At 39.5% G+C, this 13,009-nt stretch overlaps 1 protein-coding gene and 1 long non-coding RNA gene across 7 annotated transcripts in view; both read right to left on the reverse strand.

The window, feature by feature from the left end:
• The window catches only part of LOC112069149 (uncharacterized), a 35,696-nt gene that overhangs the window by 2,459 nt on the left and 20,228 nt on the right, over positions 1 to 13,009 (reverse strand). The window lies entirely within an intron of this gene.
• The window catches only part of LOC112069145 (NACHT, LRR and PYD domains-containing protein 3-like), a 35,128-nt gene continuing 30,671 nt past the window's right edge, over positions 8,553 to 13,009 (reverse strand). For 3 of the 6 annotated variants that reach the window (XM_070438434.1, XM_070438430.1, XM_070438431.1), the window contains 4 exons: positions 12,819 to 12,898; positions 10,715 to 10,963; positions 10,508 to 10,537; positions 8,553 to 10,373 (listed from right to left, as the gene is read on the reverse strand). In XM_070438434.1, the coding sequence (XP_070294535.1) occupies positions 9,238 to 10,373; positions 10,508 to 10,537; positions 10,715 to 10,963; positions 12,819 to 12,837 (1,434 nt within the window). In that variant the 5' untranslated portion in view covers positions 12,838 to 12,898 and the 3' untranslated portion in view covers positions 8,553 to 9,237. The remainder of the gene's footprint in view (positions 10,374 to 10,507; positions 10,538 to 10,714; positions 10,964 to 12,818; positions 12,899 to 13,009) is intronic. The other 3 variants (XM_070438432.1, XM_070438433.1, XM_024136435.2) reach the window with 1 other exon arrangement.

The raw sequence follows: 13,009 nt of genomic DNA on the forward strand, positions 1-13,009 counted from the left end.
GAAGTTGCTAAATGACGCCATCACCTAATTTGCATAATTGGTCATGTGTATGTAATTGTGATTGACGCTGTAGAGAGGAATAACGTCGTGGGAGAGACAAAAAGTGAGTAAAAAACACCTTATATGTTTAGAACTACAAATGAACTTTTTTCTGTCGATTCTTGTTTTTTTTCTGTCACAATTCCAACCCTCCTCCTTTATCCGGGCTTGGGACCGGCAAAAGTGACCCAAAAGAGATACTCTGGCAGAGTTACTTAGTTTTTATTAAATTTGGGACAGGGGGGGCCCACGGCAGCACCCGCTGCTCGTTGAGAAGAGTAAGAACGATACGTGCTTTCACGTCAGAGTCTCCAAAAGTCTCCAATAACACCAGAAAAAGTCGCTAAATTTGTCGCAAGCCCTTTTTTGAAAATGTATCGCTAGAGGGGTCTGAAAACTCGCTAAATATAGCGACAAAGTCGCTAAGTTGGCAACACTGCTTCCACAGAGTTGCATTACTTTCTAGAGCCCCGATTTGATTATCCCTTTTATACCATGGCTATAATTAACACATTTGCCGCTAGACATTTGTTCATTTGCTGGTAAAAATGTGTTCATCATCCACTGAAGTACAGTAGCTTGCACGTTTACAAGATAGCTAAAGTAGTTGCCGTGGTACCAAACAGACTTGCTAGTTTAGCTAACCAAACCATCAGTCCTAGCTTGCCATTATGAAAATCAAATTCAACAATGCCAATAATGTTTCCAATTCGACTTTTGCTTTCAAAAGCAGCTCAAAATAGAACATGTAAGAATGAACTATAGCCATTGAATTTACCGTGCATTATAGGGAATTATCCAATGGGTGGGTCTAAAACTGAATGCTGATTGTCAAATCCGCATTCCAGCTGGTGTCTATTCCACAAATTACCACCGGCTAAATCTATTACTTAAAATGTCTATTTACTCGTTCCACCTGACTGCGCAATCCACTGTCTCATCAGCCCAGCCAGGCAAATTATAAACTTGATCTCCACTATAAAAATTATATGCAGCTAGTTTGCTGGCTTTCCAGCTTCAGTTTGAAGTGATTGTGTTAGCTGTGCTGTTGGCTAGCTCCTCTGAACAACAGTGTCCTGACAAGAAAGCATATGTTCTATGCCAGGCGAAATCACATATCATTACTCATATTAGGGATGTATACAAAATAAATGTCACTAGAAAACAACTCAAACAAACGCAAATTCCGCTAATTTGCTGTTATTCTGGCTGCTTCGACGTGACTAAGTAAGCTGTAGCTGGCTAGCTAATTTGGCTAGCTAAATTTCCAGTCAGTATGGAATTGGAAAATTTAGAACGAACGACTAGGTTGCGTCCATAGATACAGAACAAAAAGACTTAACGACTGGGTCATGCCCCTGGCAAAACGAACGACCAGGTGGCTTGGATAGCAACCCTAGATTTGACTCGGGACTAAATCTTGTGGAATTATGAAATAGTATGATAAAATTTATCAAAATAATGTTTTTAATGAAAATATGTAAATTATTATTTGGTAACCTGTTGTAAAAAAGTGATAATGCCCGAATATATGGTGTTTGAAGGATATATAATTGCACAGTTGCGGCCATGCAACAAAACCATATAATGCCCGCCTTAGAATGCTCTTCAAGCCAATCAGAAACAAGTATTCATCAATGCCATGGATAATATAATATACATTAAGTACATGCATACCCCAAGAGAAGTAACTGGCAATCTGGGCGCCTCTTCGATTCACGTAAGCATTGTATTCCTTCCTCCAATAAAAACCGTTTACTTGAAGGCTAAGAGAGAAAGAGAATAGAGGATTCATGAGTGGAACAGTAACACTGAAACAAATATAACAACACAGACAATGATAGTATTGTAGGTTGGACTCACATTATGTCCTTCAGGTTGAAACAGGCCTGGCTCAGACTGACTACACTGGCAGCACACCTCTCTGTCAAGCTGCTCACCAACAGATCTATTCCCTCCAGAGAGGTTTGAGAGTGTAGCAGCGAGATCAGTTCGTCAGCATGCTCATCCCACTCTGGCCTGGTAGAGGTCATTATCTCTCTCTGGCTTCGTGCATCTCCTCCTGCAGAGGTAAGGGATGATTAACACCTGAAGAGATCTAGTGGCACACCGTATTATTAACTTGAGTTGATTCATTGGTTTATTTAAGCCTCAGATAACTGATACGTAAGAGATAATCAACGAGGGGCTATGCGTTCTATGGGAAATAAGGAACGACGTGGAAGGTGTGTTACACGACGCGCTAGCGAAGTGGACTGACCTTCCACGCCGTGTTGCCAACTTCTCAGTAAGGAAAGTAGCTATTGGCTGTCCTAAAAGTTGCTAGAAGTTGCTAAATGACGTCATCACCTAATTTGCATAATTGGCCATGTGCATGTAATTGTGATGGACGCTGTAGGAGAGAGGAATAACATTGTGGGAAGGACAAAAAGTGAGTAAAAAACACCTTAAATATGTTTAGAACTACAAATGAACTTGTTTTTTTGTTTGTTTTTTTAATGTCACAATTCCAATCCTCCTCCTTTATCCGGGCTTGGGACCGGCAAAAGTGACCCAAAAGAGAGTTATTTATTTATTATCGTTTTCTTAATTTGGTTTGGTTTTTAACCTTATGGTACACTTAGTAGCCTACAAAAAGTCACAGTAAAACATGAACATTTTTAACCATAACATTTTTTTTGTATACAATCTACATTAACAATCTAAATGTACCAAAAAGAGACAATAGAAAAAACTGTCAATGGCAATGTGAGAAAATTATGGTAACTAGTCTGGCCCTAATTCAGGTTAATAGTTTTTTTAAATGTAAGCCAGGGCTGGACGCGGAGGGGTGAACATCTCCTGCTCTCACTGCAGCTGGGAGGGACTGCTGCGAGAGGACTGGGCTGCCTGTGAGTGCTTTGGGACAGGGGTGGGGCCCACGGCAGCACCCGCTGCTCGTTGAGAAGAGTAAGAACGATACGTGCTTTCACGTCAGAGTCTCCAAAAGTCTCCAATAACACCAGAAAAAGTCACTAAATTTGTCGCAAGACCCTTTTTTGAAAATGTGTCGCTAGAGGGGTCTGAAAACTCGCTAAATATAGCGACAAAGTCGCTAAGTTGGCAACACTGCTTCCACAGAGTTGCATTACTTTCTAGAGCCCCGATTTGATTATCCCTTTWATACCATGGCTATAATTTAACACATTTGCCGCTAGACATTTGTTCATTTGCTGGTAAAAATGTGTTCATCATCCACTGAAGTGCAGTAGCTTGCAAGTTTACTAGATGGCTAAGGTAGTTGCCGTGGTAACCAAACAGGCTTGCTAGTTTAGCTAACCAAACCATCAGTCCTAGCTTGCCATTATGAAAATCAAATTCAACAATGCCAATAATGTTTTCCAATTCGACTTTTGCTTTCAAAAGCAGCTCAAAATAGAACATGTAAGAATGAACTATAGCCATTGAATTATACCGTGCATTATAGGGAATTATCCAATGGGTGGGTCTAAAACTGAATGCTGATTGGTCAAATCCGCATTCCAGCGGTGTCTATTCCACAAATTACCACCGGCTAAATCTATTACTTTAAATGTCTATTTACTCTGTTCCACTGACTCGCAATCCACTGTCTCATCAGCCCAGCCAGGCAAATTATAAACTTGATCTCACATAAAAATTATATGCAGCTAGTTTGCGTCTTCCAGCTTCAGTTTGAAGTGATTGTGTTAGCTGTGTTGTTGGCTAGCTCCTCTGAACAACTGTGTCTGCAAGAAAGCATATGTTCTATGCCAGGCGAAATCACATATCATTAGCTCATTCTTAGGGTGTATACAAATAAATGTCACTAGAAAACAACTCAAACAACGCAAATTCCGCTAATTTGCTGTTATTCTGTCACTGTTCGACGTGACTAAGTAAGCGTAGTTGGCTAGCTAATTGCAAGCAATATATTTCAGCCAGTATGGAATTGGAAAATTTAGAGAACGACTAGGTTGCGTCCATAGATACAGAACAAAAAGCTTAACGACTGGGCATGCCCCTGGCAACCGAACGAACGACCAGGTGGCTTGGATAGCAACCCTAGATTTGACTCGGGACTAAATCTTGTGGAATTATGAAATAGTATGAATAAATGTATCAAAATAATGTTTTTAATGAAAATATGTCAATTATTATTTGGTAACCCGTGTGTTTGTTTGGAATATGGTTTTGTAGGATATATAATTGCAGTTTGCGGGCCTCAACAAAAAACACCCATGCCAATATATCCTCCAAACACCGGCTTCTTGGGCCATATCACTTAAATAATGCCGCCTTAGAATGCTCTTCAAGCCAATCAGAAACAAGTATTCATCAATGCCATGGTATAAAATATAATATACATTAAGTACATGCATACCCCAAGAGAAGTAACTGGCAATCTGGGCGCCTCTTCGATTCACGTAAGCATTGTATTCCTTCCTCCAATAAGAAACCGTTTACTTGAAGGCTAAGAGAGAAAGAGAATAGAGGAMTCATGAGTGGAACAGTAACACTGAAACAAATATAACAACACAGACAATGATAGTATTGTAGGTTGGACTCACATTATGTCCTTCAGGTTGAAACAGGCCTGGCTCAGACTGACTACACTGGCAGCACACCTCTCTGTCAAGCTGCTCACCAACAGATCTATTCCCTCCAGAGAGGTTTGAGAGTGTAGCAGCGAGATCAGTTCGTCAGCATGCTCATCCCACTCTGGCCTGGTAGAGGTCATTCATGTGACACAAACATAGACACAGACACCATTAAAATCTTTGACATATTTTTGTTTGTGTGCAGATATGTAATAGTATGGCCGGGATTTAATCCGAGGCGTGTTATAGAGCAGAGCACTAGACAGCATCGTTTTCAAAGCAATTTCGCTACCATTGGCAGAGACCGCATTCATAATAAACACTGCAGATGTTGGCTCAAGTATAAATGACCTTTAAAAGGCTCATTGTCAGCTGTCCAGTGGGCTTCTCTATAACCGTGTTGTGTGTGTGTGTGTGTGTGTGTGTGTGCTGCGCATGTGCATGTAGTGTTAGAATTTAAATGGAAGACAGTAGTCTTTACCTATGCTTCAAGTTTGACGTAGCTGATGATGCGTTCCAGTCAAATACTCATCGGATAGGGACAATTCAACGCGACAAGTGCTGCTGTAGACTTCAGGCCTAGCCGCATCTGAGAGGCCTGCCTATGTAACTGTACACATGAATGTATACCAATGAGGTTTATTCACTGTCTGGCTACAGTATGTTGAGCAAAGTGATCACTATTATGGCAGCAAGTCACATCAATTATGAAATGCAATTAAAATAAAAAAATTCACCAGTGAGAGTTAAGGTTCAATTTGAGATTTTCAAAAATAAGGAATATTTAGGAAGTTAATATTTATAGTCTCCCTACATTCCTTATTTCTGTAGGGTAGAGAAATGCGCGCTCGTCAGCCAACGACTCACTCAACTGTCATCAGGAGCAAAAAAAACATTTTTCACTTCTACTCCAACCTTTATATGAGGAAGATAAACTGTAGTATTTGTGATATAATATGACCTACTTAAGTGATGTCATAGATAAACTAGAGTGCAACAAGTACAATAATATTTCTTAACTAAAGCTATAGGATCAAAATGTGTCAGCTCACTGAGTTTTAACTAGGATTAGCACGGAAGTCTTCAGGTTCAGAAAGAGTTACTCATCACTTGAGTGTGCTTAACGAATCATCTTCATAACACGTACAATAAATTCAGATATCTGTGTGAAATGTGTGATTTGCGGTATTAGAGATGTGAAATTATACTTACACCATCCAGTCAAACGGTAGCCAGATGTTCTGATGGAGTCACAGATCATTTTCATCTCTGGCACTTTTACCAAAGAACAATTTGGGGGCTCTTCACAAACAAGAATTTTTTAAATGATTGCATGAATAATTGAATTAACAAGATGCGTACTGTAAACACCAGATACAAACACAGAAAATTATTTTCACAAACAAAATCTCTTTCATCCACTCGAGGCATATTCAATCAACTTTTCAGATCATCTTTACACTGTTAGTCAAATTCAATCAAATACACATTTCTACATTCATTTAACTGAAAACCAAAATACAATTAATATTAAAAGATACTCACCGTACTCCATCGTTCTGTAGCTGGCCACTCAAAGTACTGGCCTCAATCTCCATCTTTCTGTAGCTGGCCACTCAAAAAAACATTCCACAACTATGAAACCTGAGGAAACAGTGATACGTCATATTCTTGTGAATTTAATGACAGTATTATTGTGAAATTATGTATGTTCAATTTTGGTAACACTTCCCACAATAATCTCCATAATATCCTCATAATGCATTAAGCACATTTATAATGCCTTATGATAAATGCATAAAGCATTGTGATGCATGACATACAGTAGTTGCTAACAACTGCTTACAAACATCTACATAGGACTACATTTCAATGACATGTTAGCATTTAGCAGAACTCTGTCAGAGCGATTTACAGCTAATAGATTCATGCTTCACACCACATATCACATTCAAGTAGGTAAAACTTGCATTCAAGTGCAAGATTTCCATAGGTTACAAATGCTTTCATAAGAATGACCACGTTCATATAGCATTATGATCAAGGCTGTATAATGTCTTATGAATCAAAGTGTTATAATGCCTATAGGAAAAGCTCAACAGGAAAGGAAATATTGCATTATACAGTACATGCTCATTCAGGGGGCGGCTATATTGTCAACAGATCTTAAGTTTCTGGGCAATTTCTTTGCATGGAATAGCCTTCATTTCTCAGAACAAGAATAGACTGAGAGTTTCAAAGAAAGTTCTTTGTTTCTGCCATTTTGAGCCTGTAATCGAACCCACAAATGCTGATGCTCAGATACTCAACTATAATCAGTTGATTGGGAGCTAAAATAAAAGTTCAGACTTACTTTATCAGATCCAAGACTCCATGTGCCTTACTGATGAGGAACATGAATTTGTCAGCTGTATTTGCTGGTGATGACTTCACTCCAATTTGAACTTTCTGGTTTTATGTTTGGCGAGGACAAACAAGCAAGTCCTGTTACTTTCTCATCAGACAAGTTGTTCTTACGCAGACTGAAAAATACAGACAAACTGGAGTTAGGCACAGAGAGCAAACATAAACAATCCTTCTCAAAACATTCAGAGTACAGAAAACGTTTCTTCTCAAACATTCAGAGTGGTCCCGTGTGGGCTCAGTTTGGTAGAGCATGGCGCTTGCAACGCCAGGGTTGTGGGTTCATTTCCCACGGGGGACCAGGGTTCAATTCCCAGGGGGACCAGGAGGAATATGTATGAACTTTCCAATTTGTTAAGTCGCTCTGGATAAGAGCGTCTGCTAAATGGCTTAAATGTAATGTAAATGTAAAACATTCAGAGTAACAGAAACGTTTCTTCTCAAAAACATTCAGAGTAACAGAAACGTTTCTCTCAAAACATCCAGAGAGTAACAAACATCCATCTAAATGCAAATTTTCTTATCAAATAAATAAATTAATCTGGTTATCAAACTAATGAAGGATGTTTGTTGAAGTTTGTGTGAACCATCACTAATAGCAGACTATGTTGGTTTGAATAATGTTGTTTCAAAGTAGTAGGACTGATGGTAGAAAAGTTATTGAGAAATTATTATTCATATAATTTGTATGAATTGAGCTGAGGTTGTTGATGTAGAGATGCCAGTAAATTAACTGAAAACTGTTTATGGTGAATAAGGTATGATGTTACAGTAAAGATCATGTGATTCACTCCAGCTCCAAATCTTTCCTTCTCCAGCGCTGTCAACAGATCATCTAAATCATCATCGGCATAGTCGTCCACCTGCAACCTACAAAAACAAATACCAAAAAACAATGTGACAAAATTTACAGAAAATTGAATTCAAGATTAACATTGTAAAAAAAAAGATATACATATATATATTAAACAGGTTGTTTTGAACATAAGCCTCGCTGTCTGCCTAACCAACATGAATGTATTTATTTTTACCTCCCCTGTGCAATACACATGAGGTAACGAGACTGACAGCTTCTCGGAGCCAGGTGAATTCATTTATCTGAATCATTAACGGATAAATCCAAATAAATGGCAACACATGAAACGAAGTAAAACAAATGAAAATGCACATAGTTTGTTGTCATTTCAGCTGCTTGATGTGATCGTGTGTATGCTAGCTAGATCGCTAACTAAGCTGAGGAGAAAGTAACGTTTGTGCTAGCAATCTTCCATGACTATATATAACTTGGCAATCAGCTGGTTTTTGCCTATTTATAAATGATTTATTAAATAATGATTTATTGAAGTTCTTGTTCATCATCATGAATCTATGGTAGCTAGCTAGATGCATTGATTTTGGCTTCACCCTCGGCGAAGAACATCCCTTAGGCGGGAGTTACACATGATAATCCCCGGTTCTCATGGCTTATTACTTAAATATCCATATATGGAAATGCATCTCCCTTGGCTCCATTGATAAGGTTGCAGGAGAAACTGAGCATAATTCAGTTTACATTATTATTCAAAATCAAAAACATTGGTAATAATAGGCTATCTACATTAAAGGGACAAGCAACAATACTCACACAAGAGTTTACATTTCTGCAACGCTGGCAGAAGGATTTTCATGTTCTCTGCAGTTAAATTGCACCCACTCAGTTCAAGACATTTGATGGACTTGCAATGCTGAAGACAATACATCAACACCCAAACAGTCTGTTTTCTTCAGGGGACTTCCTGACATATCAATGTCTGTGTATGTGTCCATGGCTTCTTAACAAAACCATATGCATGGAGCTCATATAGACAATGAAATGTGAAAAGCTGCATTGTACGTCTAACGATTTGATCCTCCTTCCTTGTTCAATGACTTCCAGAATAAAATGTTTGAGCTGGGTCCAGACCTTGAGAACAAGAGATGTGTTTTTCCTCCAGTCGTTTTACAACGTCCTTGTTTAAGATGCCAAAGAGAAATTGAACTATGGGTAGCAGGGTGACTGTTTTCTTTCCACGTCGAACCTTAGAAAGTAGTCTCTAACTTTCCCCTGAGCTTCCTCATCACCCAGTAACACGTACAAGAGGGCTGTGAAAACTCTGAAGCTGAGGTGCATGAAGCGTGTACATAGTGGTCTGACTTACTCTCTTCTTTTGGATAAACTTCACAAGAAGGGGACTTTGGAAGGATCTGACACGGTCTGTGAGACACTATCATGGTCAAATAACACTTGCTGCTCTTCCATTCCCTTTTCTGCCAGCTTGCCTAGTCCTTGGAGGATGGTAAGAGCTGACTGACCCAAATCCTGACAGTGATGCTTCAACAGAGTGTCAACAAATTCAACAAAGATGGAGGTGGTGGTCTCCAGCGATTGTATCATCTCTGTGCCTTCATCAAACTGCTCCCTATAAACTGTGCAAATGATCCAGCAGATGACTGGAATGAAACATGTTGTGAAAAGGGTTTCATTTTTCCTCACAGAGTCATAGGCTTGATGTGAGTGTTGCTTCCGTTTGAAGAACTTCTCAAAGTAGACCTTCACGCCTTCCTCAGAAAAGCCCAATATCTCAGCGTATCTCACTGGATGTTTGACCACTTTTAGTTTTTCCAACGCTGTGGACCTGGTGGTGACAAGCAGGAAGGACTCGTGCAATATCTGTTTCCGTATCAGGCCACTCAGTGTCACTTCGGGGGAGTATTGTGTCCACGGGTCCCTGGGAAGGGAGTCTTTAGGTACATCAAGTGATAATTCCAGCTCATCAAAGCCGTCTACCAGGAAGAGAACCCTCTCAGGAGACTGGCGAAGGACGTGCTTGATCATTGATGATGAACTTTGATTGTAGTTCAGCAGATCCATCACACTTTTATTTCCAGTGGCCTGGTTCAGTTCTCTGCACCTCAGGTGAAAAACAAAGTCAAATCGGTCTTCGTAAAGTCTTCCAAACGCCCAGTCAGACATGATCTTCTGAGTGGTAAATGACTTGCCAGTTCCAGAGTGGCCCTGCAGTATCACCGTTCTCTGAATGTCTCCATGCTCGTCTGGATCAAACAGCTTCTCCACTTTGGTACTCTTGTAGGTCTCGCTGTCCCTCTGGTCCATGACTTGATGAAAGTTCTGTCCTCTGGAGCGGATCTCCTCCTCTCTCTCTCTCTGCTGACGGTGTTTCTGGATGATCAGGGGCTCAGTGTAGCGGTCATCTAGCTTCACATGTTCTCCAGGGAGAGAGTTGTACTCCTGCACTGTGGCATATTCACCTCTGATGAATTCCTTGTACTCTAGGCTTATTGTGCTATTGTTCTCTACACATTGATACAATAACAGAAAGGCAATTAATATTTTTACAAAACTTTTTCTGTTGAAAACAATGTTTAAATCATATTATTTGAATCATATTAATTTTAACATTTAAAAATGTGGAAAAGACATGGCTTACCTRGTTGATCTCCTTGTTTGATGTGGAATTCTATATACATGATACAAATGATGAATAAATACTTCACATTAAATTCTTATTACAGTACAAGATGTTATGGCAGACTCAATTTTCAAAAACGCAACAGTCAGTTTGGGCAGGGCACTGTTTCACCTTCCTGTTCAACTTGGCTCTCAAGATTACATGTCTGTGTACATCTTCACTCACCCAAGTCCTGGAACAGATTAGGTTCATGCTCCTTCAGCATGGAGAGAAAGGTAGATTTCACTTTGTTTCCTCCAGAGTGGAGGGCTTTAAAGAGCTCCCTCATTTTGTCCTGATTAGTCTTGGCAGCACTGATGTTGGAGTACACCTCTTTATGGATCATGTTCTGAGAGAGTAGGTCTTCAGCTATAGGCATCACCATGGTGACCCTCTGAATGAGCTGGGACATGTACTTGTCCACGAACTGAGCACCTGTAGAGGGCACAGGTTAAACTTCATTATTATCAAGAATATACAGATTATTTAGCCTTTAACTGGCACAGCAAGAAGAAAATCATCTGGATTTTTTTTCTTTCTGCAAAATATGTGTATTTAGRCTCAGTAAATTKATTTTTGTTAGCATTACTTKAACTTTGATAGATAATGCATTGCAAGCAACTCAACCACGATGRATCTSAACCAGYRGGTTGAGTTGACCAATTAGAGTATACACATTTTGGATTGGAATTAGCGTGGAGTTTTTAAATCTAAAAAATTACTTTTTCTTCTTCATTTACTGTACCTTTAATGGAAGACAGGATACATGAGGATGGATATGAAATGTGATACATTTGTGTGTCAAAATATGAATATTCAAATGCTTGTAAATTAATGCATTTTTATATGCTTAGAATACGAGTACAATTACATGTACTGAATGATTTTGTGAAACACATTGAAGATAACAGACAGACAGTAACTAATTAAATGGATTTGAAAGGATTTTTGTATTTGCACAGACAAAAAAATCCCATAACAATATTTCTCCATAGTCCATTATCACTAGCTTTGACTGAAAAGCATTCCTTTAATGGGCAGCTCAACTGCCTGGTAGAGCATATTTTTCAAGAGTACTTTAAAAAATATATATAACTTATTATTAATTTAATCATTCTTAAATTATGTTTTAGAGGTCAACAACATTTTACAAACTTGCAATTTCCCATTTTATACACAATTATTTTCATTTTGTGGGGGTAAATGAGGTTCGGGTTTGCTCACTTCCTCGATTTGAACCATCTTTGAATGTGTGTTTCTAAAAATATTGGAGTCTGAAGATGAAAACAATATGACCATTTCACTAAATGGCATTGGTTGAGACGATAAAATATGCCAAATAAAATATATGTTTAATTTAATTTGAAATTGGTTTAAAATAACCGCCGGATCGAACTGCCTGTTAAAAAAGGTTAGAAATGGCACGTCATCTTGGTTGATTATCATCTTGGTTACAGGTGTAGGTTACATACATGTCCTGTGAATTGCAAAACAATTATTAGGGCAGACTCTGCAGCATCAAAATTCTGCTCAGTTCAATAGCTGACCACAAGACGGTACTGTAGGCTACTACTTTGACATGTCACAGTTAGGAGACACAATAAACACAATCAAGTGGTACGGTATAATAAACAGCAGACTACACACACTACACGAGTTTTGCTGCTGGTAGTTGGTAGAGTTTGGTATTTGAGGGTTTTGGCGTGGGTGGTAGTTGTGGATCGGGGTTGGACTTAGCCTGGCAGGGCCAACCCCCCAAGGTTGTGCTGGTCATCCTGCTGGTGGGGGCAGCTTCTGGTAGTGAACCAAGGTTTAGATGGACCCAGGACYTCACTGAGGACTATGTCAGGACCTATTTACGACGTTCTCAGGACTTTCATTTTGCTAGTCCTTAAGTCGTCACGTGATTGTCCCAAGYGAACATTCTCTCTGGGACCTTTGTGTAATTCCTGGTTTCAGGACCTTCTTGGGTCCAGGTGACCATGACACAATGTCCCAACCATGACACAACGTCCCAAGAATGTCCTAAAAWCTTCCCAGAGYACGTCCCCGGGACRAACCGGGAACTAGACAAATCTTCTAGGAGACCATGACACAACGTCCTGACGACTTTAGGAGACCYTTTTGTGATGTCCCGGGGACGTCCTAACGACTCGTTGTTGTTTGCAGGGAAGCWTAAAGCTCTCCTCCCGAAACWCTGTTATAAACAWATAACCTCAGGATTGACTGGAGCTATAGTAGTGTATTAGTATAGTTCTGTATAGTCTCACCATATCCAAGTCTAACTTACTGTGTTCAGACGACTCCATTTTGCTCTCAGGAAAGGTCACACCTCAGCACGAAGTCATCTGTCTCTTCACTGGTTGTCTACTAGGGAAACAATCAGTAAGGTACTGCAATTATATGTCCATGCAATATATCAAATCAAATGTATTTATAAAGCCCTCCTTACATCGGCTGATATCTCAAAGTGCTGTACAG

The sequence above is a fragment of the Salvelinus sp. IW2-2015 genome, unplaced genomic scaffold (genome assembly GCF_002910315.2).
Source record: "Salvelinus sp. IW2-2015 unplaced genomic scaffold, ASM291031v2 Un_scaffold917, whole genome shotgun sequence".
Lineage (NCBI taxonomy): Eukaryota > Metazoa > Chordata > Actinopteri > Salmoniformes > Salmonidae > Salvelinus > Salvelinus sp. IW2-2015.